The sequence below is a fragment of the Elgaria multicarinata genome, chromosome 10 (assembly GCF_023053635.1).
Source record: "Elgaria multicarinata webbii isolate HBS135686 ecotype San Diego chromosome 10, rElgMul1.1.pri, whole genome shotgun sequence".
NCBI classification, from domain to species: domain Eukaryota; kingdom Metazoa; phylum Chordata; class Lepidosauria; order Squamata; family Anguidae; genus Elgaria; species Elgaria multicarinata.
Genome location: NC_086180.1, coordinates 9,373,694 through 9,400,238, shown reverse-complemented (window position 1 = coordinate 9,400,238; position 26,545 = coordinate 9,373,694). Strand labels below are relative to the sequence as shown.

Sequence of the window (26,545 nt, the reverse complement as noted above, 5' to 3'; positions counted from 1 at the left end):
GAATTATCATGTGGCTATAAAATGTAAGGCACAATCCTATGCATGTTTAGACATAAAAAGTCCTACAGCTCTCAGCATTTCTGGCTGGGGCATGCTGAGAGTTTTTGACTTCTTTTTCTGTCTAAACGTGCATAGATTTGCATCCTTAGTTTCTTTAAGTAGCACCCCTGAATGACATTAAAAGCTCTTCTTTCATGGTAAAGCTATGCTACGCTCAAAGTATTTCTCTCTCTCTCTCTCTGTCTCTGTCTCTGCCATCTTCTCTTTTAAAGCCAAAAGCAGCATTCAAGGCTACATGTTCAGCAGTGACATCGGCCATAGCTAGACCAGGCCTATATCCCGGGATCATCCCTGTGCATCCAAATGACACACAGGGGATCCCGGGATCAGGCAGGGATGACCCCTCCATTTGCCTGGGATAATCCTTAGGTCTAGCTAAGGCCATGATGGAGGTGAGAAAGCATTATATATGCTGCCGTGGGTTCCTTGGAGGAAAAAAGGTGGGATATAAATGTAATTATACACACACGTGTGTGTATAATTACATTTATATCCCACCTTTTTTCCTCCAAGGAACCCACGGCAGCATATATAATCATCCTCCCCATGTTATCCTCACAACAACAACCCTGTGAGGTATATAATCATAGAATCACAGAATAGTAGAGTTGGAAGAGGCCTATAAGGCCATCGAGTCCAACCCCCCGCTCAGTGCAAGAATCCACCCTAAAGCATCCCTGACAGATGGTTGTCCAGCTGCCTCTTGAATGCCTCTTTTGTGGGAGAGCCCACAACCTCCCTAGGTAACTGATTCCATTGTCATGCTGCTCTAACAGTCAAGAAGTTTTTCCTGATGTCCAGCTGGAATCTGGCTTCCTTTAACTTGAGCCCATTATTCCGTGTCCTGCACTCTGGGTAGGTTGGGCTGAGAGTCTGTGACTGGCCCAAAGTCACCCACTGGGTTTCCATGGCTGAGTGGGGACTAGAACCCAGATCTCCCGACTCCCAGTCCAACACCTTAGCCGCTACACCACACTGGCTCTCATATATATTTCTTAGTCCATCCAATAAACAACATTCTTGTTTGTGAACATCCCTGAAATTCAAGGGAGATACTACTGTGCATGTCCCCGTCTGTGAGCTCTTTGGCAGTCAATTTTACTTAACCTGTGTTTTTGCCATTATAGCTGATTGCTGGAAATGTGGGGAATTTAGGAGCCCATGTGCATTGTGACTGGTGCTAAACAAAGTATTAGTACCTGACATTCATGTGGAAAATATGCACTAACTGAACAGGCTGTCTGACAATGAGACATCCCTGCATGCGTAATGCAATTGGGAGAAATGATAGGGGAAGACAGATGAAGTGGACTGCAGGTGAAATGCTGCCTGGCTCTGTACCAGAAAGACAACACTGCTCACATCTGAAGAATCATTTTCTCCTATCCACAGCAAGGTGACTAAATATGTTGTCCCAGCTTGTTGGGAGATTGCCTGCATATCATTTCACACACCCAGCTAAAGCTAAGATCTAGATTTCTCCAAGGTGGTTGACCTGCTTCTGAGCTGTACCATTTCAGGTTGTAGCCAGGGGCTCATGTGATTCTTCATCCCAACAAATAATTTAAAAAAAAACAATGTCAGGGAGAAGAGTTCTAGATTGGGGTTGTCTGCATAGACAAGCACCCCTCCTTGAATTCTGCAATTAGGTTTGGGACAGACAGCACAACTCACTCCAAGAAGCCTGCTAGTCTTGATTCGGTTCATACACCTCCCCACTCGTTGCTGGCCAGGTAGAAAAGCTGACCTTGGGAGGCCATGATGGGACAGCAGGTAATGGCGGCTCCTTCCTAGGCAGGAGGAACCTCTCAACTTTCTGGATGACTCTTTCTAAGCCAGGCTTCCTACTCTAGTGCCTTCAAAATGTGTTGGACCAGCTATTCCCAGCCAGCATGGTCACAGCCCTGCTAGCTGAGAATAATGGAAACTGTAGTCCAGTGTGTCTGGATAGTTCCAGATTGGGGAAGGCTGTTCTAAGCAGAGGGCTCATCTACACCAAGCAGGATATTCCACTATGAAAGTGGTATATAAAAGGCAGGAGCCACACTACTGGCTTTATAGCAGTATTAAAGTGTTCTGCAGGATCTACACTACTGCTTTATAGTGGTACTGAAGAGCACTGACAACTGTTGGGGCCCATTGACACATCTACACCAAGCAGGATATAACACTATGAAAGTAGCATGAAAGTGGTATATGGAATGTGTCAATAGACCCCAACAGTATTTTTTAGGATGCTTTGAGGATGCTTTGAGGATGGTTTTTAACAGTGTATGCTATTTTTAAATTAGTATTTTATGCTTGCTGTTGTTTCCCGCCTCGATCTAATTGGAGATAATATATTATTATAATATTATATTATTATATAATATAATTATTATTATTATAATATAATATAATATATTATTATTATTATTATTATTATTATTATTATTATTATTATTATTATTGTCAGTGCACTTCAATACTGCTATAAAGCAGTAGTGTGGCTCCTGCCTTTTATATACCCCTTTCATACTGCTTTCATAGTGGAATATCTTGCTTGGTGTAGATAAGCCCTCAGTCTCTTTTCGTATATTTATATCCTGCCTTTCTCCCATTATGGAACCCAAGGAGTTGTACATGGGGTTCCCTGGTGGTCTTGTGACAAGATACTGACCACACCCAGACCACTTCACTTCAGCAAGATGGCTGCATCATATGCTCACAGACTATACTGCAGTGGCATGGACAATGCCTTTTTTCCCTGCTGGGGATCATGGGGTTTGAATGTGGGCATCAGAGCTCATCTTAAGCAGGCCACCAGATTGGGTTCTGAGTGCACACATACACATGCCACACTAAGCTGTTCTTGTTCTCAAGGGGGGGGGGGGAGAGCTTACCTATTGGACCAGGTCAGGTTAGTACATGGTTGCAGCTCCTTCCAAACTGGGAGAGGCATGCTAGGCCTCTATTATTCCTCCCAGGCTTCATTTTAAATTTAAGATGATGTGGCAGCATAATTGTATTGCCAAATTTTTTTCCTGTTGGGATCATGCATTTGAACCCATATGACCCCAGGGCCGGCCCTACCATTATGCAGCGTGAGACAGTTGCCTCAAGCGGCAGGTGCTGGAAGACGGCAGCAAAGAGTTGGCAGAGAAAGCTGCGTGCCGAGTAGCCTGTTCTTAAGTCTGCTGCCTTCAGGTGTGGTGGAGGATCCTGGCCTGTCCCCAGTGACAAAGCAAGTCAGCTTTGGAACATGGAATAGGAAGGGCCGCCATCTTGTTCATTGTTTCAGGCAGCAAAATGTATTGCGTGACCCCTGGCAGAAAACAGCCAGTGTCAATTTCTGAGGGGTATCATAGGAGTTGTAGTCCATGGCTGAAAACAACACTGCTAGCATCACTACGATATCTGGCAATATCTTCTTTGGTTTAGAATGCAGCACGGCGGAAGGAAGGAGCTGTCTGCCCCTCACAAGAGAAATTTCCCCCCTTGGGGACCAGGACAATAAGCTGTGAGTGGGGAGGGTGGGTGGAGAATTGGGTGCCTTCAACCATTCTTTCAAGCACTCAAACTTCATCCCCCCCCTTAAATGCCCCAAATGTCTGGCCATTAATACTTCAACCCAGTACCAGTTCATGGGGCCATTCCCCTACTGGTACCGTTGCTTCTTCCTCAGCCACCCTCAGCAAGAAGAGCAGCATGCCTACATACCTAGTGAAGTCTGTCATCTCCATCATAATCATGCACATCTGCTTGGCCAGTACAATGATGTCATTGCCGCTGTCATCCCACTTGGCCACTTCAGCGTCCAGTTTGCTTTTTTCTTGGTGGAATATCTCTACTTGCTCTGCTATTTTAGCCTTCTCCTCCTGGGGAAGCTGAGCCATGATAGCCTGGATCAAAAGAAACACGCACAATGTTCTGTTTTGGTTCTTTTTTTAAAAAAATGAACTTTTGTCAACAACAAATGCTGGCAATTATCTTCCCACCACTTCCACACAACTGGAGAAACCAGTTCACAAGAGCTGACATCGGGTAAGGTGGCGCGTACGGGTGGGGAAACATCTGTTTCTGCAGTTCATAGCATTTCCTGGATAAATAACTGGTTTCAGACACCCTATATTTTGTGTGTTTCATCTCCTGGGCTGATGATGTCGGATTCTGAAAGCACTAGAAAGGAATCTGAGATATGATTAGCCCCCCAATTTCCAGCTGTTTCATTTCATACTGAGAGAAACACAATGGGTCTACATCATTAACATGCATGGTTGCCTAAACATACACACTGCAAGAAATTCCGGAATTGTTATTTATTTATTTATCACATTTCCGTATTGCCCAATAGCTGATCCTCTGAGAAGCTTTTTCACTGAAGGCTTTCTTTAATCATGCAAAACAACTGTGTTTGGTTGAGTCCAGGCTGAGCAGATGACCAGCAGAGAGTTCAGGGTGTGGGAAGTGCTCTTTCCTTGATTGCTACTAATCCACCTCAAAATGCACGGTTGGCATAATTAGAAAATAAATAAATACTCGCTCTCTTACCACCCTAATACAAATCTACGGTGCAGCCACACTCACAATACTGTGCCTGGTCAACGCTCGTCAAAAAGGATATTGTGGAGCTAGAAAAGGTTCAGAGAAGGGCAGCCAAAATGATCCACAGGCTGGAGTAGCTCCTCTATAGCTTAGACAAAAGTCAAATATGCCAGCTGCGCCCCTTCCAAGAGTCGGAAGACCTAAAGACAGTAGTGCACGCGCTGGTAACTTCGAGGCTCAACTTCTACATAGACCTCTACATAGGGCTACCTTTGTGCCTAGTCTGGAAACTTCAACTAGTTCAAAAGATGGCAGCCAGGTTGGTCACCGGTACACCTAGGGGTGACCATATTACACCAGTCTTAAAATCTCTTCACTTGCTGCCAATTAGTTTCAGTGCGAAGTATAAAGTGTTGGTTATCACCTTTAAAGCCCTACATGGTTTGGGTCCAGGCTCCCTGCGGGATCGCCTTCTCCCATACCATCCGCCCCCCCACACTCAGGTCCTCTGGGAAGAATTTACTCCAGTCGACAAGAACAAGGCTGACAACTATTACCCAGAGGACCTTTTCTTCTGCCGCTCCCAGTTTGTGGAACGGCCTGCCGGGAGAGATTCGTCAACTTAACAGTCTTCCGGAATATAAGAAAGCCATAAAGACTGATCTCTTCCGGCAGGCCTACCCACTTGAATTTTAAGATGCCTTTTTTAATGGTGTGCTGCTTTCAATGATGCACTGGGCCGGATCTACACTACTGCTTTAAAGCGCTTTATAACAGTTTTATAGCGCTTTAAAGCGGTTAAAGCGCTTTATAACTGTTATAAAGCGTTTTAAAGCAGTAGTGTAGATCCTGCCCTGGTTTTAAACATTGGAATTAATTTTACGTATTTTAGGGTGTTTTTATTTGTGTTGTACCCCGCCTCGATCCAGAGGGAGAGGCGGGTAACTATTATTATTATTATTATTATTATTATTATTATTATTATTATTATTATTTTAAATAAAGGGTGGCATGACAGAGGCGTATAGGCATGGTGTGAAGAAAGTGGATAGGGAGAAACTCCCCCCCCTCTCATAATGCTCAAAACCGGGGTCATGTAATGAAGCTGAATGGTGGGAAATTCAGGACAGATAAAAGGAAGTCCTTCTTAATACAGTGCATGGCTAAACTATAGAATTCACTACCACAAGATGTAGCAATGGCAATGGAAAGGTTACCCATTGGGCATGTCTACACCTGGGGATATCCTGGGGATCACCCTGGGATCATCCCTGTGCATCCACATGATGCACAGAGGATCCCAGGAGCAGGGAGGAAAGATCCCTCCATTTCCTCAGAATATGGCCCTACACATTTTCCCTCCCTTTCCCCGGGATATGGCCCTACACTTTTCACCCAACTTTTCCCGTGGTCTCGGGATGACACTGAGACCGCAGGACGTGTGGCTGGCTTTCCTGGTTTCATCCCAGCTCCTCAAGAAAAAACCCATCTGGGGTGGGGTGGGGGGAGAGGGAGGGAGGGGTTGTTTTCATTTTTTAAAAACCCACATGTTTGCAATGGAGTGCTCCTACGCTGTTTGTGAACATCCCCTCCATCGCACAATAACAAGTAGATCTAGCTGAAGCCTGAGTGGGGGCTGAACAGAGGTACATTATTGGAGCAAACATTGGAGTTATACAATACATGGACCCAAGTTGGTGGTCTATCCGATTTCCACTAAGACCAAGTGGACTATAGGTATTTCTCCACCACCCCATCCTCATTCCTGAAGGAAGCCCAGGCCGTGGTCAAAGAATCAAATTGAAGGCAGGGAGTAAGCTCAAGCAACTGTTTCGCCATTCAAGCCAAGAAGACACCAAGATCTAAAACTGGCAGGCAGGTTTAGGAAGACAGATCTTGGCCACTGTTGGGTGCATTGAAGCTCCTTGCTACAAGAACTGTCAAGGGAAACTCATTGCACCAGCAAACACTAACGGCATTGCATTAAAGTTCTCTTACACCAACACAATGTAATCTAGTGGTAATGCTGATTAGGAGCCTGCCCAGTTAATGAGCAAGCCTCATCCAATCATTTCCGCTTCTTTGGAAAAAGATTGTTTCGTGGCTTGCTTTGAATTGTATAGAACAGGAAAGTGGGCTCTGGGTTGATACTAGGGGTGTGCACGGACCCCCCACTCCGCTTCACTTTAAGATCCGCCATTTTCGGATCGGCCAACTCCGCCCCGCCCCCACTCCGCCTGTGCCCACTCTGCTCCGCTCGGAGCTCCGGATCCAGATCGGAGCTCCGGTCCCCCCCATAGGGGGGGTTACCGGGCCCTGCCACCATCGCCGCCCATGCGGCGACGGCGGCAGAGCCCGGTAAGGAGGAGTGGGGCCTTACCTGCCTCCGTCCGTGGTCCGTCGCCGTCTTCAATTGAGCCCGTGGTTCCACCAGGAAGTCTGGGCCGTGCGGCCCAGACTTCCTGCTGGAACCACGGGCTCAATTGGAGACGCTGACGGGCCGCGGACGGAGGCAGGTAAGGGAGAGGAGGGCGGGGGGGTTACCGGGCCCTGCCGCCGTCGCCGCCCATGCGGCGACGGCGGCAGAGCCCGGTAAGGGACCAAGGGGGAGGGGGGCCTTCCTGCTGGAACCACGGGCTCAATTGGAGACGCTGACGGACCGCGGACGGAGGCAAGTAAGGGAGAGGAGGGCGGGGGGCGTTACCGGGCCCTGCTGCCGTTGCCGCATGGGCGACAGCGACAGCGGCAGGGCCCGGTAAACCCCACTTACCTTTCCGGCGGAGCTCCGGATCAAGGCGAAGGATCCGCCTTCACCTCGATTCTCTTCGCCACGCTCCGCCGGCCCCCCAATCCTCTTCGCCTCTGCCTTAAGGGCAGGCGAAGCCCCCCGCTCCGCTACTGCTTCTCCAGTCCGATTAGAAGCGGAGCACATCCCTAGTTGATACTGGTCCTAAACTCGTCAATTCTAGCTTACTACCACTTCTTCCAGAAACAAGAAACAAAGTTGCAACATGAAACATCGAAATTATAATAATTACTTTTGAAGATCAAATGGGCATGTCCAACTATGATTTCCAGGCTGAGATACTGTTTGGCTGCAGGGTTCTACCAAACTGTGTGGCACATTTAATGGGGTGTGACATATATTTAAGTGTCATTACATTTTTTCTTGTTTATGTCACTTTCAATCAGCTGTAGCCTCCCTCTACATATTCTTAAAATGCTCTTGGCTTTTAAAAAATTCATAATTGACCTTTTCCAAAACCAGACTTAAAAAAAAGAAAGAAGGTTATCTAGAAACAGGAGATCAGAAAAATGGAGAAATTGTGCAAGTTAATCAAATTAGAATTCAATGCCTGTGTTTTAATTAGGTCTTATCAATGTAACTCAGCAGTCTGAAATGTTAATGTGCAAAAAGCTTCCCCGCCCCAACACATACATACACACACATGGACACACACACACACACAGACAGAGAGAGAGAGAGAGAGAGAGATAAAGGCATTTGAAAGAAAACACTGGACCTGTTTTATGCATCACATGCTCATCTGTGCTTCCAAGACGATACACATTCATGTGTGTGTATGTGTATATATACTCCTTTCTGGTACTGATGCATGGTGTGATTCTTACCATAGATAACACCCTAACCTTAACTATCGTGCCTCTTTTAATAGTCATTTTTTTTAAAAAAAGAGTCCTCTCTCTGTGGGAGATGCAACATTCAAATTCCATTTTTATTTATTTCTAATCAAAGATGCACTTTGAGCAGGTAAAACACTAACAGCTTCTGCAGAGTGGCATTGTGGCCTCTTATCCCCTGAAGAACTACACTGGCAAGGGCATTTTGAAACCAGATAATGCTGCAAGATCTTATGTATTCTATAAACAGCTTGCACAAAAGGGCAGTTATTACTCTTCGGTAAAGAATCCAGCACCTTGTGGAAAAGGAATAACAAAATAACCAAGTTTCTAGCCCATAAGGCTGGGAAACAGGCTTGAAGGCAGTGCCATAAGTACTTTTGTCTCTCCCATTGACTACTATAAGCAGAACATGACAAAATCGATAAAATCTGCTTGATGTATACACATTTCAATATCTAGCTTTACTTGGCACAAACCTTGGGCTGTCTGGCAGTGGCAAGTATTGTGGAGGCATTGCCTACATTTTTGATGGTTGACCCTTGGAGTTCATGGTGGAACCCCGTAAAGAGCCCCAATTCTGTTAACATGGGATGTGCTGTCTCATGAATGATCCTACAATCATTTTGCTAATGGCACATGGGAACAGAAAGAAGAAGAAAACTTCCAAATGAGAATGCTACAACAGGCATTTTCCTACATTTCTGATGGTCTCATTGCTACAAATAAGAGCCATTTCCAAACATTCAATCACACTCTAATGTGACCAAAAAGACAGAACTCAGGATGAGGGAGCTATGCAGATATGAGCACTGGCTACCTATTGGCTACCAGGCAAGTTTTAAGGGTTTGGTACTAGAGTACAAAGCCCTGAACAACTTGGGACCAGGATACCTGAGAGAGCGCCTTCTCCCTTACCAACCTGCCTGGTCACTGAGGTTATTAGAAGGCATGTGCCTGGTGGTTCCACATGGACCTATGGCCCGATTGGAATCCACCAGGAGAAGAGCCTTTAGTGTAGTGGCCCCTCCTCTGTGGGACTCCCTGCCCCTGGAGGTCAGGCAGGTGCCAACACTAGGCTGCTTCCGGCACCTCCTGAAAACAATTCTGTTTCGAGAAGCCACTGTTTTTCTGGTTCCTTTGTTTTTAAATTGAACAATTTTAATTTGCTTTTTTAATCTTCTTTCTTTTACTGTTTATACATATGTTCACTGCTCTGGAATCTGTGTTAGATTCTTGAGCGGTATGTAAATATGGAGGAGGAGGAGGAGGAGGAGGAGGAGGAGGAGGAGGAGGAGGAGGAGAAGAAGAAGAAGAAGAAGAAGAAGAAGAAGAAGAAGAAGAAGAAGAAGAAGAAGAAGAAGAAGAATGCTTTTAGACGCCAGGTGAAGACCTTTTTATTCTCCCAACATTTTAACAATCTATAAATTTTAAATAACATGTCCGGCGAGGTGATGTTTGCCCTGTCCTGGACGGGGTTGCACTCTCCCTAAAGGATCGGGTCTGTAGTTTGGAGGTGCTCTTGGATCCAGAACTGTCACTTGAGGCACAGGTGAACTCAGTGGCAAAGAGCACCTTTTATCAGCTTAGGTTGATATACCAACTACGCCCTTATCTGGACAGAGAGAGCCTAGCTACAGTTAACCATGCTCTGATAACCTCTCGTTTGGATTACTGCAATGCGTTATATGTGGGGCTGCCTTTGAAAACGGTCCGGAAACTTCAACTGGTGCAAAACAGGGCAGCACGCTTACTAACAGGGACTGGCCGACGAGACCACATCACGCCAGTCCTTTTCCAGCTTCATTGGCTGCCAGTCCAGGTCCGGGCCCAATTCAAAGTGCTGGTATTAACATTTAAAGCCCTAAATGGCTTGGGGCCAGGTTATCTGAAGGAACGCCTCCTCCCATATGTACCTGCCCGGACCCTAAGGTCATCCTCAGGGGTCCTTCTCCGTGAGCCCCTGCCAAAGGAAGTGAGGCAGGTGGCTACCAGGAGGAGGGCCTTCTCCGCTGTGGCACCCCAGCTGTGGAATGAGCTCCCTAAGGAGGTTCGCTTGGCACCTACATTATATGCTTTTAGACGCCAGGTGAAGACCTTTTTATTCTCCCAACATTTTAACAATCTATAAATTTTAAATAACATGGTTTTAAATTTGTAATTTTGCATTGCTGCTGTTTTGATCTGGTTGAGCTTTTATATTGTATTTTATATTATGGTTTTATACTGTTGTTTTATACTTTGAATGGTTTTAATTTTTGTGAACCGCCCAGAGAGCTCCGGCTGTTGGGCGGTATAGAAATGTAATAAATAAATAAATAAATAAATAAATAAAATAAATAATAAAGAAGAAGAAGAAGAAGAAGAAGAAGAAGAAGAAGAAGAAGAAGAAGAAGAAGAAGAAGAAGAAGATGATAGGGGTGCAATGAGGGATTAACCCCCATCCTCTACGTTTTGATAAATTTGGTACTAGATGCTGGAATGTGGGGAGGAGGGGGAAAGGAAACATACTTGGCAATTCTAGGCCTCCTACGTACAGCCATTTTCTATTAGCTGTTCTTAGGTGCTAAAGGGGTGTAAAATACACACTCATGTGCAGGAATGTTTTAGGCCCGTAGGTACCTACATTGAAGGCCTTAGACCTGTTCATGCATTTGTTGCCTGGTGCATTTGGGGGCAGTCCTTCAGTACCCAGTTCTGGCCATGTGTCCTCTTTTACAGGGCATGGTCCTCTGTCTGACGGGCTGCCATAGGAGTGTCCTCTATTTTGAAGGTGTCCCCTGTTTTAAGGGTTGTCCAGTCCAAGTCCAGTTTACGCATAAAGAACCACCTGAAGGAAGAGCTGAGCTTTCAAGCTGCCCTTCAGCGCCACCTGCGCAACAAACTGAGCAAGCCACGCAGGCCACCTGGCCACACTCTGGCGAGATTTCCTGTATTTTTAATTATATCATCATAATTTATTTCCAAATTTGCATCAATATATACAGTATATTGAACTGGCAACATCTTTTGTCCTCTTTTGGGTGATGCATTTCCAGCTTTTGGAGCAACTCGTAAGTAGGCACCTGATTAGTTGTGTCAAATGATCTCCTATCAGTCCTGTTTTTTCTCCTCTGGAAGCAATACGCTTGACTCATGATAAATAAAAACACCACGGGTCCCGTATTTCCTTATTTGTGGATGGTGTGTGTGTTTTTTCTAGATTTTGGGCTGGAATTCCATTGGCTTCTTATCTCAGCTGCTGCAGACTACTTAGCAAAAGGTACACCATTAATCCAAGAGTGGAAATACCCTGAGGATTGGACAAGCTTCACTTTGCCAGCATTCTCTGACGGCTAGGGTCACTCATCAGCTTAATAGGCAGTCTCCTTGCATATAAGTCAAGGTCACCCATGACAGCGTCTTCAGTTTATCATGAAACAATTATGCTGCTAAAGTTGCTCAGATTCACTAACAATTGCTTTCAGTTGCAATTAGATTTGCAGAGACTACTCAGCACTTTAAAACCATTCACCAAGTCAAATTAGCACACTGGAAACCATGACTAATGGACAACCTTGTGGAATGCAGCAGACATTATATGACTTCAGTGTTTTGTTTGTTTTAAAAAACACACAAAATCATTTCCTGCATGCTCAGAGCTCACAGCTGCAGTACATTCCAAACAAACATGGCATTCTACTACAATTTTCCTTAAGCAGGGAGCTCGTGAAAAGAATGATAGAATCAGGACAAGTGAGGTAGGGTGACCATATGAAAAGGACAGGGCTCCTGTATCTTTAACAGTTGTATTGAAAAGGGAATTTCTGCAGGTGTCATTTGTATATATGGAGAACCTGGTGAAATTTCCTCTTCTTCATACCAGTTAAAGCTGAAGGAGCCCTGCCCTCTTTTAAATCTGGTCACTCTAGTATAGCTCCTGCACTTTAACTGTTGTGATGAAGAGGGAATTTCACCAGGTTCTCCATATATACAAATGACACCTGCTGAAATTCCCTTTTCTATGCAACTGTTAAAGATACAAGAGCCCTGTCCTCCTTTTCATATGGTCACCCTAATGTTAGTCTTTTCTTACATTAGTGTGAGCATATGGAAAGGAGGACAGGGCTCCTGTATCTTTACCAGTTGTACTGAAAGGGAATTTGAGCAGGTGTCCTTGTTATGCATGCAGCACTTGGTAAAGTTCCCTCTTCATCACAACTGTTAAAGCTGCAGGAGCCCTGCCCTCTTTTGTTTCTGCTACAAAAGAGGGCAAGGGTCCTGCAGCTTTAATGGTGGTGATGGAGGGGATTTCACCAGGTGCTGCATGCATACAAAGGACACCAGCGGAAATTCCTTTTCCAATACAACTGTTACAGAGGCAGGAGTCCTGTCCTCCTTTTTATATGGTCACCTGACTTACTTGGAAAGCAGTTCTAATTAGGTAGGGTGACCCTATGAAAAGGAGGACAGGGCTCCTGTATCTTTAACAGTTGTATTGAAAAGGGAATTTCAGCAGGTGTCATTTGTATATATGGGGAACCTGGTGAAATTTCCTTTTCATCACAACAGTTAAAGCTGCAGGTGCCCTGCCCTCTTTTAAATCTGGTCACAGTAAAGCTGCAGTATAGCTCCTGCAGCTTTAACGGTTGTGATGAAGAGGGGATTTCACCAGGTTCTTCATATATACAAATATACCTGCAGAAATTCCCTTTCCAATACAACTGTTAAAGATACAGGAGCCCTGTCCTTCTTTTCATATGGCCACCCTAAATTAGGAAAGGCCTCATGTAGGCCTGTGACGATGATCAATGTTTGCATTTTGGTCAATGTGCAAATGTTGTCCATGAACTTGAATGTTGGGGACAATAATCTGTAAGTGGCCACCTTTGCAGTTAGATTGGTGGTGATGGGCCTACTCCTATCCAGGTGTTTCCCTGATGAATGTGAAAAGGCCAGGATTCAGAGAGGAAGTAAAGAGGAAGCTGGAGGCAAAAGCTTCTAGTTTCAGCAAAATGGAAGATATGGTAGTTAAGTCAACTGCATGAACCAGAATGTGACCAAGATTCAGGGCAGGGTGAACTTCAAAAATCCAGCCCAGCCCGAGGGTCTCATCTTCACTCCATTCAAAACCAACAACAACTATGCCAGCTTTTGAGTGCTTCATTGTGAAGCTCAGTGAAACTTTCCTGCTGCAAATAAACTTAAGCCACCTGAATATGAGTGTCAAAAATAATCACCAATACACCTGGTAGCCCAAACCGTAGCTGTTCTATCTGCAGTCATCTGAAGATTTATATTCTCCAAATCAGCTTGCAAAAGCACACCTTCTGCGATGGGATTTAAAGCTGCACTAATGTCTTGCATGGATTTTAAACTCACCCTTGCACTCTGCCCAGCAATAAGCTGATCGTCTTCAGTCTGAACACTCGTCCGGCTGCGAACGTCGTAATCTTCCTGCTCAAAGTCAGAATCATCCTCTAGCTCTTCAGGAGTCTGGGTTTTAAAAAGAGAGAGAGAGAAAGGGGAAAGAAAAGAAGAAGTGGCAGAATTACAAAGGATACAGACAAACCTCAGCGATCACTAAGTTCCTGTTTCATCAACTACCTGCCCAGAGAATGCGGTTTCTTCTTCATTTTAAATTAACTTGTCTGCAAAGGCAGGCAGGACCCCAAATTGAATTGTCCAGGAAGCTGTTCCAACCCTGCTCTTTTACAACTGGCATTCATCATCACCTCGCGGTGATCTCTCTTAACTCCGTTAACGGGGGTGAGCGTACATTTTGCAAATGAACACCCATAGGATGTGTTCGCCCCCCCCCCCCCACTGGAATGTGATATTTCAAAATAATCGTTTCTGGTCTCTGGGAAAGGACGACCGATAACATGCTTGTGCCGAATGGATTGCAAAATCTTTCACGGGGTTAAGGATGCATCTGAGAAAGAAAGAAAAAAAGGCATCTTGAACTGGGAAGAAGAAAATAGGATAAAAAAAAAAAGTTCCTCCAACTGAAATTTAAATTGGACACATTCTGAAGTGTAATTTCTTAATTCTCAAAAGCACTGGGAGATGGAATGAACTCTCTGATGTGAGATTGCAGAGAAGAGAGAAATATCCCAGATCTCCACTTGCAAAGCATTATTTATTATTATTATTATTATTATTATTATTATTATTTATTTATTTATTTATATAGCACCATCAATGTACATGGTGCTGTACAGAGTAAAACAGTAAATAGCAAGACCCTGCCGCATATGCTTACATTCTAATAAAATCATAATAAAACAATAAGGAGGGGAAGAGAATGCACCAAACAGGCACAGGGTGGGGTAAAACTAGCAGTATAAAGTCAGAACAAAATCAAGTTTTAAAAGCTTGCTCCCATCACAGCCACACTCCTCCATACCCTCCAAGACCTTTTGGGGTCCCAAGAGTGGAGATAACCTCTATCTTAAAGGGGCAGGTGGCTTCTGGGAATGGCATTTGTAGTGACGTCTGTGAGTGCACGGAAGTGTCAAATGATGTCAAGCCACAGGATCTCAGGGGCAAAGAAGAAGAAGAAGAAGAACCTAGAAAGCTCTCTGCCAAGGGAAAGGGGAATTTGATTGCCAAGATTGCTTTGTGCTGTTTTTCAAAGCAGACCAGAGGACAAATATCCCTTTTCCCCAATGCGCTTCGCTATTCTTGCTGTTCTCCCTTTAACGCCCACGTGAAATCAGCAGGAGTTCTGTGCACATAAGAAGAAAACATTCAAGGTAACCTTATCCTAACAACAGTGAGAAAGCACCATTTCCTTATCTGAAACACCCTCATTGTTCACCTCCCTCTACGAAGGCAGGTTGAGCCATGTGCCTTGATGGTCCAACGGGGCCCTACTGGAGTCCAAAAGACAGCAAGATTCAAATTAACAGTGAATCCCTGCCACTTTGTGCAATGCTTCTCCATCTTCTACTACCTTCTTTTCCATCTTCTGCAGGCACAAGGAACATCAACTGTCAGTAGCAGAGAGAGGGGCCATGGGCAACCCCCACCCCAAATCTGTAATCATCCCTGCTGCAAACAAACAAGACCAATTAATAGTGGCAGTTGGACAGATCTGCCTTCAATTCTCTATCAGTCTATGGCTTATCAGAAGATTCATGTGATGACCATGTGCAGTATTGGTGGCTATGAAACTGCGGTATAAATCAGGACGTCCTTAGTTCAATCTCACTTTTTGCCATGATGTAGCTGGACAGCCTTAAGGCAAGCCACAGCCTCTCAACCATTAGAATCATAAGAATGAGCTATCTTACAAGGTTGTTGGAAGAATGGCAAGGCAAGAAGCGCCATGAATGAGCTGAAGTGCCTACAAATGCTAATAGTTGTGTTTATTCTCAACTTCGTTGAGTACAATTGCTTTATACAATTTTAGTTTTAGAACTGAGCTGCAAAAGGGCCTGTTTCACAAAATCATGATCATCCATCTCTGTGTTTACTTCCTGTTTCAGTGATAATCTAAGGTCTTCCTCCGAGTGCCCACTCCGAGGGAAGCTCGGAGGATGGTAACAAGGGAGAGGGCCTCTTCAGTGGTGGCCCCTCAATTATGGAATGATCTCCCCGAAGAGGCTCGCCTGGCGCCAACATTGTTATCTTTTCGGTTTGTTATCTAAGCGGTTTGGGGCCAGGTTATTTGAAGGCCTGCCTACTCCCATATGTACCTGCCCGGACCTTAAGATCATCTACAGGGGCCCTTCTCCGTGAGCCCCTGCCAAAGGAAGTGAGGTAGGTGGCTACTAGGAGGAGGGCCTTCTCTGCTGTGGCACCCCGGTTGTGGAATGAGCTCCCCAGAGAGTTCCGCCTGGTGCCTACACTGTACTCCTTTCGTCGCCAGCTGAAGACCTTTTTATTCTCTCAGTATTTTAACACTTAATTTTAACTTAAATTTAAATTTTACTGTTCTAACTCTGTATTTTAATTTGGTTTTATCCTGGTTGTGCTTTTTATTATTATTTTATTATTATTATTTATTTATATAGCACCATCAATGTACAATGTACTGTATTTTGTAATTGTGCTTTTAACATGTTGGTTGTTTTATTATGGTTTTAATTTTTGTGAACTGCCCAGAGAGCTTCGGCTATTGGGCAGTATAAAAATGTAATAAATAAATAAATAAATAAATAAATAAATAATTCAGCGCCAGGTAAAGACCTTTCTCTTCTCCCAGGCATTTAACAGCATTTAACAGCAAATGCTGAGTTTGTTTGTTTTTTGATGGACCCCAGAACTGTTGCTGTTTAAAATGTATAGTTTTATACTGTTGTTTTTATATCTTTGATGGTTTAAAATTTTGTATTCTTTTTTAATATTCACTGTTTTTAACTTTTGTAAACCACCCAGAGAGCTTCGGCGGTGGGGCGGTATATAAATTTAATAAATAAAAATAAAATAAAAAAATAATCTGGATCCTGCAAAATGGGGGGAAATGTTCTCTCATTCAGAGTGAGCACAAGGAGCATTACCCTCACTCTGATGTGGCTTTGGTTGTACTGTCACATGGCTACATCTGATTATCTATGTAGCATCCTGATGACATCACATATCTATGTGATCCCTGATTGGCTGGATCATGTAGTCAGTAAGGAAGTCCCGTTGTTGGTGTTTTTAATGTATCACAGCAGCTTACCCTACCCATGGAGGGGAAAATCTTTTGGAGAACATTTCAGGGGGCCCAGAGCATTATTTTTTCACCTGTGAAACTTCAGCATAGCCTTATTTAATCTGCTACAAACTGGGATGGATTTTTCTCTAGGTTAGAGTAGTAAGCCATCCTGGATTTCTGATTCCATATTGTGTGGCTTGACTCATTCACTTCTGTCATCTGGAGATGTTCCTATGGCATGGTTATGGCACACTCTCATTGGTTTGGCTCTGTGGAAGAAGACTGGGCACTGAAGCTATGATCCTGTCCCACATACTATGTCACTGTTTAATAGTTTAATACTGCCACCAATTTCTGTGGGGTTTGCTAAGATGCAAAGCCAAAATAAAAAGTGAAGGGAAAGCATTTTTCAAAGGACCGATGAGGAATGATAGCTAACAGTAAAAGCCAGTATGGTGAATTGGCTAGAGTGTTGGACTGGGAGTTGGGGGACAGTCACAGACTCTTAGCCCAAGCTACCTCACAGGGTTGTTGTTGTGAGGATAAAATAGAGAAGAGGAGGATTATGCATGCTAGCTTGAGTTCCATAAATAAATAAATATAAATAACAACAGAATATCACTAATAGTATTTAGCATTGAGCAGGGGGTTGGACTCGATGGCCTTATAGGCCCCTTCCAACTCTACTATTCTATGATTCTATTCATACAAAGAGGCATGTCTGACCTGGATGTACCTATAAATATTAGGCCTTATCACCTGATCTATTTTGGCCTCTTAGGTGCTCGTGTCCTTTTACATCTGGCTGCTCTCTGTGTGGTTCCTTCCCTGACCGAAGTCCCAGGTTCAAGATGCAGTGTGGGCTTAGGTCTTTAGAGCATGTGAGAAAAGCAAGTTTTACATTATTAATAAAGCTGGTTGCCTAAGTTTACGCCGACTAGGATTTGGGGGAGCTTGGACTGATGCTGCGTTGAGATCAACACTACCCTGAACCTGTCACTGCCACCAGCACCACTCTCATATTTACCAGTGGCAGTGGGGGTGTCTCTTCCCTGTGGATGCTCCCCACACCACTCCAATTGCTTAGAATCAGAATCATGATAACATCACAGACCAGCTCAGTGGCTGATGCTAGAATGACCCTTTCCACATGACCCTGCCTTTCCAACCTGTTTGTTCATTCCCACATAACTGGAGCAGTGTGCGAAGCAGGTACAGTGAAACTACAGCCTAGGGTGACCATATGAAAAGGAGGACAGGGCTCCTGTATCTTTAACAGTTCCATAGAAAAGGAAATTTCAGCAGGTGTCATTTGTATGCATGCAGCACCTGGTGAAATTCCCTCTTCATCACAACAGTTAAAGCTGCAGGAACTATACTAGTGTGAGCAGATTTAAAAGAGGGCAGGGCAACTGCAGCTTTAACTAGGGTGACCAACTGTCAGGATTTCCCCGGATTTGTCCTGGTTTTTGTTCTTTCCATGGTGTCAGGGGGGATTTTCTATAATTTTCAATAATGTCCTGGAATGACACACCTTCCCCTTTAAGGCTGCCATTAGCATGGCAGGAGGGAATGACATGCTTTCTTGAGGCACATCATTCCCCCACCCCAAGCTCCAATTGAGGTCTTAAAGGGGAAAGTGGGTCATTCGTGGACATTATAGAAAAGGCCCCAATTGGAGTGGATGGTGGTGGTGCAGAATGAAATCCTTTCCCCTCCTCCACTCCAATCGGGTTCTTTAAGGTGGCGGGGGAATAACGTACTTTCTGCAGGACTCAGAAAGCTGCTTCCCCACACATACACTAGGTGTCCTCTTTTTTGGTTTCCCAAATATGGTCACCCTACTTTAACTGTTGTGATGAAGAGGGAATTTCACCAGGTTCTCCATATATACAGATGATACCTGCAGAAATTCCCTTTTCTATGCAACTGTTAAAGATACAGGAGCCCTGTCCTCCTTTCCATATGGTTACCCTACCCTTGCAGAATTTGTACCAGGATGCTCTTCCCATTTTCTTTTGGTCCTGTGAGTGATGTCTCGATATTCAAGCAGTTAAGAGGGATCTATCCTTTGCCGTCACATGGCAGAAGAGAACGCCTCTTCTATAGGGTGACCATATGAAAAGGAGGACAGGGCTCCTGTATCTTTAAGAGTTGCATAGAAAAGGGAATTTCAGCAGGTGCCATTTGTACATATGGAGAACCAGGTGAAATTCTCTCTTCATCACAACAGTTAAAGGTGCAGGAGCTATACTAGAGTGACCAGATTTAAAAGAGGGCAGGGCACCCTATGGTCCATATGGTCACCCTACTACTGCCTGGGTGGGTGGGTTCACTGACCCTAAGGCACTAGAAGTCTCCAGTGGTCTTGACCAGGCTGTAAAAGCTCTGGTGGACTCTGCTCAGGAAAGGGAGTGCGGCACAGTCCTGACAAAAACAGCCTAATTCCGTGTTGCTGTTCAAATTGTGCTTCCTAAATTTCAGTAATCCAATCTAAGAGATAGAAAAATAATTCTTGCGGCAGGAGAGTCATCCAGCAAAAAGCAGCTCGCTTTTCGGCCAAATGAAAATTAGAAAAAAGGCACCCTCTTTCTGTTGTCTTGGGCTTTTTTTTTTATCTGGGTTTCATTCCAATAAATCAGCCAGAGGAAACACCATAAGCAATTGCGACAAAATAATATGTACCAGGGTGCCCATAAAATGGCGGACGTTTAGTCTATTACTTTCTATTTCAATTTCAGCTGCCAAAATCGTCTGGCGAAATATGTGACATTGGAGGTATTTCTCACCCATCCTACCACGTTAGGAAGGGAAATAATCCTACCATCCCACTACAGGTATTATTAATATTTCTTGGCACTTCAGATACACTTCCACATGTTCGGTAAAATATAGCAAAACAGAAATGAAGCTTCTTCACTTTCATTTATTACAGTTGGGCAAAGGGGAGAACCCATCATTTATCTTGAAGTTCAGGCTTTATTTCCTATGTGCCTTGTGACAAATATCCTTGATAATTTCTTTGTTTCCTGATGTGTACCCTGAACAATTAGAATGAGGCAATGAAAGCCTCTGAGAGGCAGCCTGATGAAATTACAAGTCATTTTAATGTTCAGATGTTCCTAAAAGGTGTAAAGAAGAACAACAAGAGAAGGAAACATGAGATTTACTGTGCCTGAACAAACAGTTCAGAAATTATGTTTTAAAAAAGCTTCAATTTAGTGGCTCTAGTGCACACAGAACCCATGTGCCCCATTCTCTCCAACAGTGCATAACACTCAGAAGTGTAAAAAAAAGAAAAGAAAACTCAACCATAGTTACTCTAAGATGACATAAATACGGAGGGTGATAAAATTTGTTCCGTTCACACTTTAATGGGAACTTACACAATTTTGAACTTTCAAATCCATATTTGAACAGAAACTCAGTCATCCTTCAAACTTCGCACTACTCTGAAATTCACAAAGGAGTTTTCTAATTTAAAAATATGTGTGCAAAAAGCAGCTTTCTCCGCTGTGGCACCCCGGCTGTGGAATGAGGTCCCTAGAGAGTTCTGCCTGGCACCTACACTGTACTCCTTTCGTCGCCAGCTGAAGACCTTTTTATTCTCTCAGCATTTTAACACTTAATTTTAACTTAAATTTAAATTTTACTGTTCTAATTCTGTATTTTAATCTTACATCAATTTCTGTTGTGTGGTTTTATCCTGGTTGTGCTTTTGATATTTTGTATTTTGTATTTTGTATTTGTGTTTTTAACCTGTTGGTTGTTTTTTTACGGTTTTAATTTTTGTGAACCGCCCAGAGAGCTTCAGCTATTGGTTGGTGTAAAAATGTAATAAATAAATAAATATTAGGTAAAAGTGGACACAAAGTAAAAAAGAATGTTCAGAAAATTTGCTGGGGGGAAAAGTGTATCTTTGGCAAAATTGCATACAAAAACACTTGTGTAAGGAGGAATGTGCACAAAAATGCATCTGAATTTTCATGCGAATTTAAAAAAAAACAACACTCAAAGTTCAGGATCAACGACATTTCTTATTGGAAAAGTTACAAAAGGTTAGGGCCATAGCTAGACCTAAGGTTTATCCCTGGATCGTCCAGGGGTCAAACCTGTTCATCTAGGTGACACACAGGGGATCCAGTGCTCAGGCAGGGGCGAACCCTGGATGATCCCAGGATAAACCTTAGGTCTAGCTGTGGCCTAGGACAAACTGAACATAAGTTTGGAAAAATGAGAAACTGAGGCCTTAGCTAGACGGGGCGAAATCCCAGGGTGATCCCCGGGATTGTTCCTGTGCGTTCACATGACGCACAGGGGATCCTGGGATCAGGGAGGGATGATACCTCCCTTTCCCCGGGATCTTGCCCTACCATTTGAGCCTGTTTTTTCCAAGGTCCTGGGCTGAGCCCAAGAACGTGGAATGTGTGGCTGGGCGTCGTTGTTTGTCCTGGTTCCTCGTGGTTACTCGCAAGGAGCTGGGATCCACGTATGTGGCACAGAGCTCCCCAGGAGCACTGCGCCCATCAGAGTGGGGTGGGGTGAAGCAGGGAATTTTTCTTTTTAAAAACACACACACACACCTTACCTTTTGTGCACAACCGCTCATGTGCATCTTCCTCATTAAGAAAAAAACAAAAAACAAAATGGCGGTCACAACGTTTCTCCCTCTGAGGGCATCACACACTGCATGTAAACAGAGGGGGGAATCTCACGAAAAAAAACATTGCGAGATCTTCACCCCTCCGTCGCACAATAACAGGTAGGTTTAGCTAAGACCTGAGGATAGATCTACACTACTGCTTTATAGCGGTACTGAAGTGCACTGATAACTGTTGGGACACAATCCACATCCCATATACAGCTTTCATCATGTTATATCTTGCTTTTTATCCCACATTTGTAATGATTTGACACAAGGTGTAGACCTGGCCTAAGAGAAACTGAAATGGACAAATTCATCCACTCCTAGACACAAATTCCTTTGGCTTCAAAGCAGTGTCACCAGTTCCGTCTTTAACAAGCTGGTGAAGGCAACATTTGGGGCTTTGCTAGACCTACCGGGTGTTCCGTCGTTGAGGAGCGGTGAAAGCGGATTTTCCCGTTCAGCCGTGACGCCTCATGATCCACACCTGCCTTCGATTTGTGGCGGAAGTTTGCGCCGGTTGTGCTGCTGCCGCCACGAGTTGCGCAGCCACACCGTTGCGCAGCCACACTGGCCTGATTGCCGCAGCTTTTTTTTTCGCTCGCTGCACGATTTGCGCAAGTCCGAAAGACCGCAAACTTGCGCCGCCGTCAGCGATGCGGCGGCGGCGGAGCCGCCGGCGGCAGCGGCAGTGCCAGTGCCAGCTGAAGTGCTGCTGGTGCTGTTGAGGGCATTGATGCGCTCACTTCCTGATGGGGGTCGTGGTGGGTGTAATATGACCCGAGGTCAATCGTCTGCATGGGCACTCTGTGCCTACATCTCCCATCATGCCTCTGAGGTGTCGGCGGCGATGACCGCCTCTGTGCCCTGTGCCCCATCCCAAGGAGCCAACCCACATCTGGCCGTAGCCATGGCAGCAGCCCACAAACAGCTCTGCCCTCTGCCAGCCTGGTACCCACACTAACAGGCAGTGTACAGCACCGCCATTATGCGGCCACGGTAGCTGCCCACCGCAAGGAGTCACCAGCCACTTTTCCGTTCCTCCGTTCCTGCGCAAACTGTCACTGGGAGAATAATAAAAGAAGCCGCTCCGCTGTGCTGCCCCAGCTGGCGGACTGCGCGCAAATGGCGGAGGCGGCTTGACCGAAGCCGCTGACCACTCCCCCTTAGCACCTTTTCCTGCCCAGTGCGGACTGCAGTGACCTCACATCCTCCCACACGTACTCCGAATTACCGCGGGACGGCAGGAAAAGGCGCACTAGAACTCACTTTTTTAAAGTCGGGAGAAAGAGGCTTCACCGCAGGATAACGGCGGATCCTCGTGAACGTCATCTGGAAGCCTCGACGTGACTGCGGAAGGTAACGCGCGCTAGAGCCCCGTCTAGTAACGCCCTTGGAATGCTATTGGTAAAACTATTCCCTCAATTATTATGCTGTTTAGTTTATTAAACAGGAAAAAGGAATACCTGATAAAATCAAATCAACTGGTTACTCAACGTTGAAATGACAGTTTCCTTACCTGAATAAACACTGAAAACTCTTCCTTTGGAGATTCAATGAAGCAGCTAGTTAATTTATTTATTCATTTAGATGTTAAGAACATCTATCTCATACCCTGAGCTCCACACGTATATTAAATAGACACAAATGGTTCTAATCTTCATTACATGATTGAACTATAGTAAAACCTGATATCCCAGTTGCTTTGGAGAATGAGCAATCTCTCTGTGATAAATGGAAGTGTGCAAAGGAAAGGATTTGCATATGTAAAATTTTCAAAAGCTGATCAGGATTAAAATGCTGATTGGAACTAAATAGCTGACCAAAAATTTCCAGATTTGCTTTATATCCCTGGCTGTTTTACCCAATTTTTTGTTGCCATAACATACAAAGGGAAATAAAGGGACCCCCCCCCAAAAAAACACCACTAAACTTTAGAATTGGCTGGGTGTGGGAGAACTACACAAACATTTTATAACGTTTTTAGTAGGGCTTTGCACGCGCCCCCCGAACCACTTTGTGGCCCAATCTGGAACTTCTGGATCGGGCCTGAAATACTTCAGGCCGATCCACCCCTCCCCCACTCTGCGGAGCAGAGCGAGATCCAGAGAGGCGGATTGGGATTTTGCCCCCCCCATCCCTACTTACTTGCCTCCATGGCAGACAGCGCAGGCAGGTAAGTGGGGAAGTGGGGTCAAAATGGGGGCTGATAAGCCCAACTCCCTCCGCCCCCTTACCTGTGTCCGTCGCGGTCCATGGCAGGCTTCAATTGAAGCCCCGGCTTAAATCTGGAAGAGGAGGCCGCGGCCTCTTCTAGCTTGAAGCCGGGGCCTCAATTGAAGCCCACGATGGACCATGACGGACACAGGTAAGCCCCCCTCCCCTTGCCCCCTTACCTGGCTTTAGCACCGGCTCCGCATGGATGGCAGCGGTGGCAGAGCCAGGTAAGCCCAACTCCCCCTGCCCCCTTACCTGTGTCCATCGTAGTCCATCGCGGGCTTCAATTGAGGCCCCGGCTTCAAGCCGGAAGAGAAGGCCGTGGCCTCTTTTGGCTTCAAGATGGGGCCTCAATTGAAGCCCGCAACAGACACAGGTAAGCAACCCTCCCCCCTGCCCCTTAACCTGGTTCCATCATCATCGCCACACGGACTGCAGCGGTGGTGGCAGGTAAGGCCCCCTCCCCCCACTTACCTGCGTCCAGCACTCCAGATTGAGGTGAACCGCTTCGCCTCGATCAGCAGCCCCCCCGACCCGATCCGTCTCTGCCTTTGTCGGAGGCGAATCAGGCCGCTCCACTATCGCTTCTCCGAACCAAAGCGGAGCACAGCCCTAGTTTTTAGTATGTTTTAAGGATTCTTTTAATCATGTATGCTATGTTTTTAATCAGTTTTTAATGTGTATTATATTCACTATTGTACCCCACCTCAATCCAAGTGGAGAGGCGGGTAAGAAATTTATTATTATTATTATTATTATTATTATTATTATTATTATTATTATTATTATTTTATAAATAAGGTTGGTTTATATGCAGATATCTAATGCAATCACAAGCTGAATATGAGCCAACAGTGTGATGTTGTTGCAAAAAATGCAAATGCTATTTTGGGATCCATTAATGGAAGTATAGCTTCCAAATTGCATGAAGTACTGGTTCCCCTCTATTTGGCACTGGTTAGGCCTCATCTAGAGTATTGTGTCCAGTTCTGGGCTCCACAATTCAACAAGGATGCAGACAAGCTGGAGCGTGTTCAGAGGAGGGCAACAAGGATGATCAGGCATCTGGAAACAAAGCCCTATCAGGAGAGAGTGAAACAACTGGGCATGTTTAGCCTTGAGAAGAGAAGACTGACATGATAGCACTCTTCAAGGACCTGAAAGGTTGTCACACAGAGGAGGGCCAGGATCTCTTCTTGATCCCCCCCAGAGTGCAGCACATGGACTAATGTCCTGCACTTGCGTCCAGTTCTGGGCTCCACAATTCAAGAAGGACGTAGACAAGATGGAGTGTGTTCAGAGGAGGGCAACCAGGATGATCAGGGGTCTGGAAACAAAGTCCTATGAAGAGGGACTGAACCCTGGGCATGTTTAGCCTGGAGAAGAGAAGATTGAGGGGAGACATGAGAGAACTCTTCAAATACTTAATAGGTTGTCACACAGAGGAGGGCCAGGATCTCTTCTCGATCCTCCCAGACTACAGGACACGGAATAACAGGCTCAAGTTAAAGGAAGCCAGATTCCAGCTGGACATCAGGGAAAACTTCCTGACTGTTAGAGCAGTATGACAATGGAATCAGTTGCCTGGTGAGGTTGTGGCCTCTCCCACACTAGAGGCCTTCAAGAGGCAGCTGGACAACCGTCTGTCAGGGATGCTTTAGGGTGGATTCCTGCATTGAGCAGGGGGTTGGACTCGATGGCCTTGTAGGCCCCTTCCAACTCTGCTATTCTATGATTCTATGATTCTAATGGGCTCATGTTTCAGGAAGCCAGATTCCAGTTGGACATCAGGAAAAACTTCCTGACTGTAAGTCCTCAGTGAGTCTACCTTCTCCACCATGGCCAAGAGCTGCTCTCGCTCCTCATCCTCTTTCTTATCATTGCTCCCCTTTGCATGATGGACAGGCACAGAGCCAGTGAGCAAGTAGGTAGTGGCATCTACTGCTCTTTCTTCTCACCACTGCCACCAGAGTAAGAGAGAGGTGAACAAGCAGGTTGCAAACTGAAGGGAATGAACAAGTCCAAGGGGTTCTTGTTCGTGGGCCCCCTCCAGGGTATGGGCCCTTGGCAGGTGCCCAACTAAGTGGTACAGAGATGGAGAATGAGTTGAAGAGGCTGGGAGATGTGGAGATGGTTCCCTAGAAAACTCATGGGTGGCGGAATGGGATCTCCATCATGGTGCCGGTGGGGATAAATGTGCCTGGGAGGACTGCTGTAAGAGTGTCTGTTATTTATTAGGTTTCAATTTTTATTTTTAACTCAGAGGCTTCCATGCTATAAAGGGAAACCTTTATTTCCATGGATGCTTCTGGGCCCCACATGGACCCCAGAGGCATTCCTAGAAAATAGAAATGGTGGGGGGGGGGGCTGCAGCCCAGCACTTCATTTTGGAAGATGCCCAGCTGTTTAGGAAAAAGAGGAAAGGGTAAGTTGTGGAGTGGTAGAGGAGGCCAGGTGTGGGGTGGGGGTGAGGAACAAGGGAGGGAGTGTTGTCTGTACTCTCTCTCTCTCTCTCTCTCTCGGGGTGTGTGCTTCTCTGAGCATCACCAGTTTACCTTAGGAGAAATAGGTGTGGTGTTGTGCTTTCTGGGGGCAAATGGGTGATTTTTCATTTGTGGCTCTGCCTTGCACCCAGGTTTCTTTGTTTGTGGCTTTGTTCCTTCCCTCTGCACTTCATCTATTTGCCTTCTGTGAAATGGGTGTTGGAGCAGGAAACTGTGGCTTTAAAAGAGTGATTCCAAACAGGCCAAATGTGCCCACGCACACAAAAAGCGTGGACTCCTTATAGAAGTGCAAGATGTTTTCTTTCTAAAAGGGCATCTTATGTACTA

The 26,545-nt window shown here is 45.2% G+C and overlaps 1 protein-coding gene across 2 annotated transcripts in view; it reads right to left on the bottom strand.

The window, feature by feature from the left end:
* Positions 1 to 26,545, bottom strand: part of CTNNA2 (catenin alpha 2) — a 695,903-nt gene that overhangs the window by 50,808 nt on the left and 618,550 nt on the right. For both annotated transcript variants that reach the window (XM_063135156.1, XM_063135157.1), the window contains exons 13-14: positions 13,588 to 13,701; positions 3,760 to 3,941 (exon numbers count right to left, since the gene is read on the bottom strand). In XM_063135156.1, the coding sequence (XP_062991226.1) occupies positions 3,760 to 3,941; positions 13,588 to 13,701 (296 nt within the window). The remainder of the gene's footprint in view (positions 1 to 3,759; positions 3,942 to 13,587; positions 13,702 to 26,545) is intronic.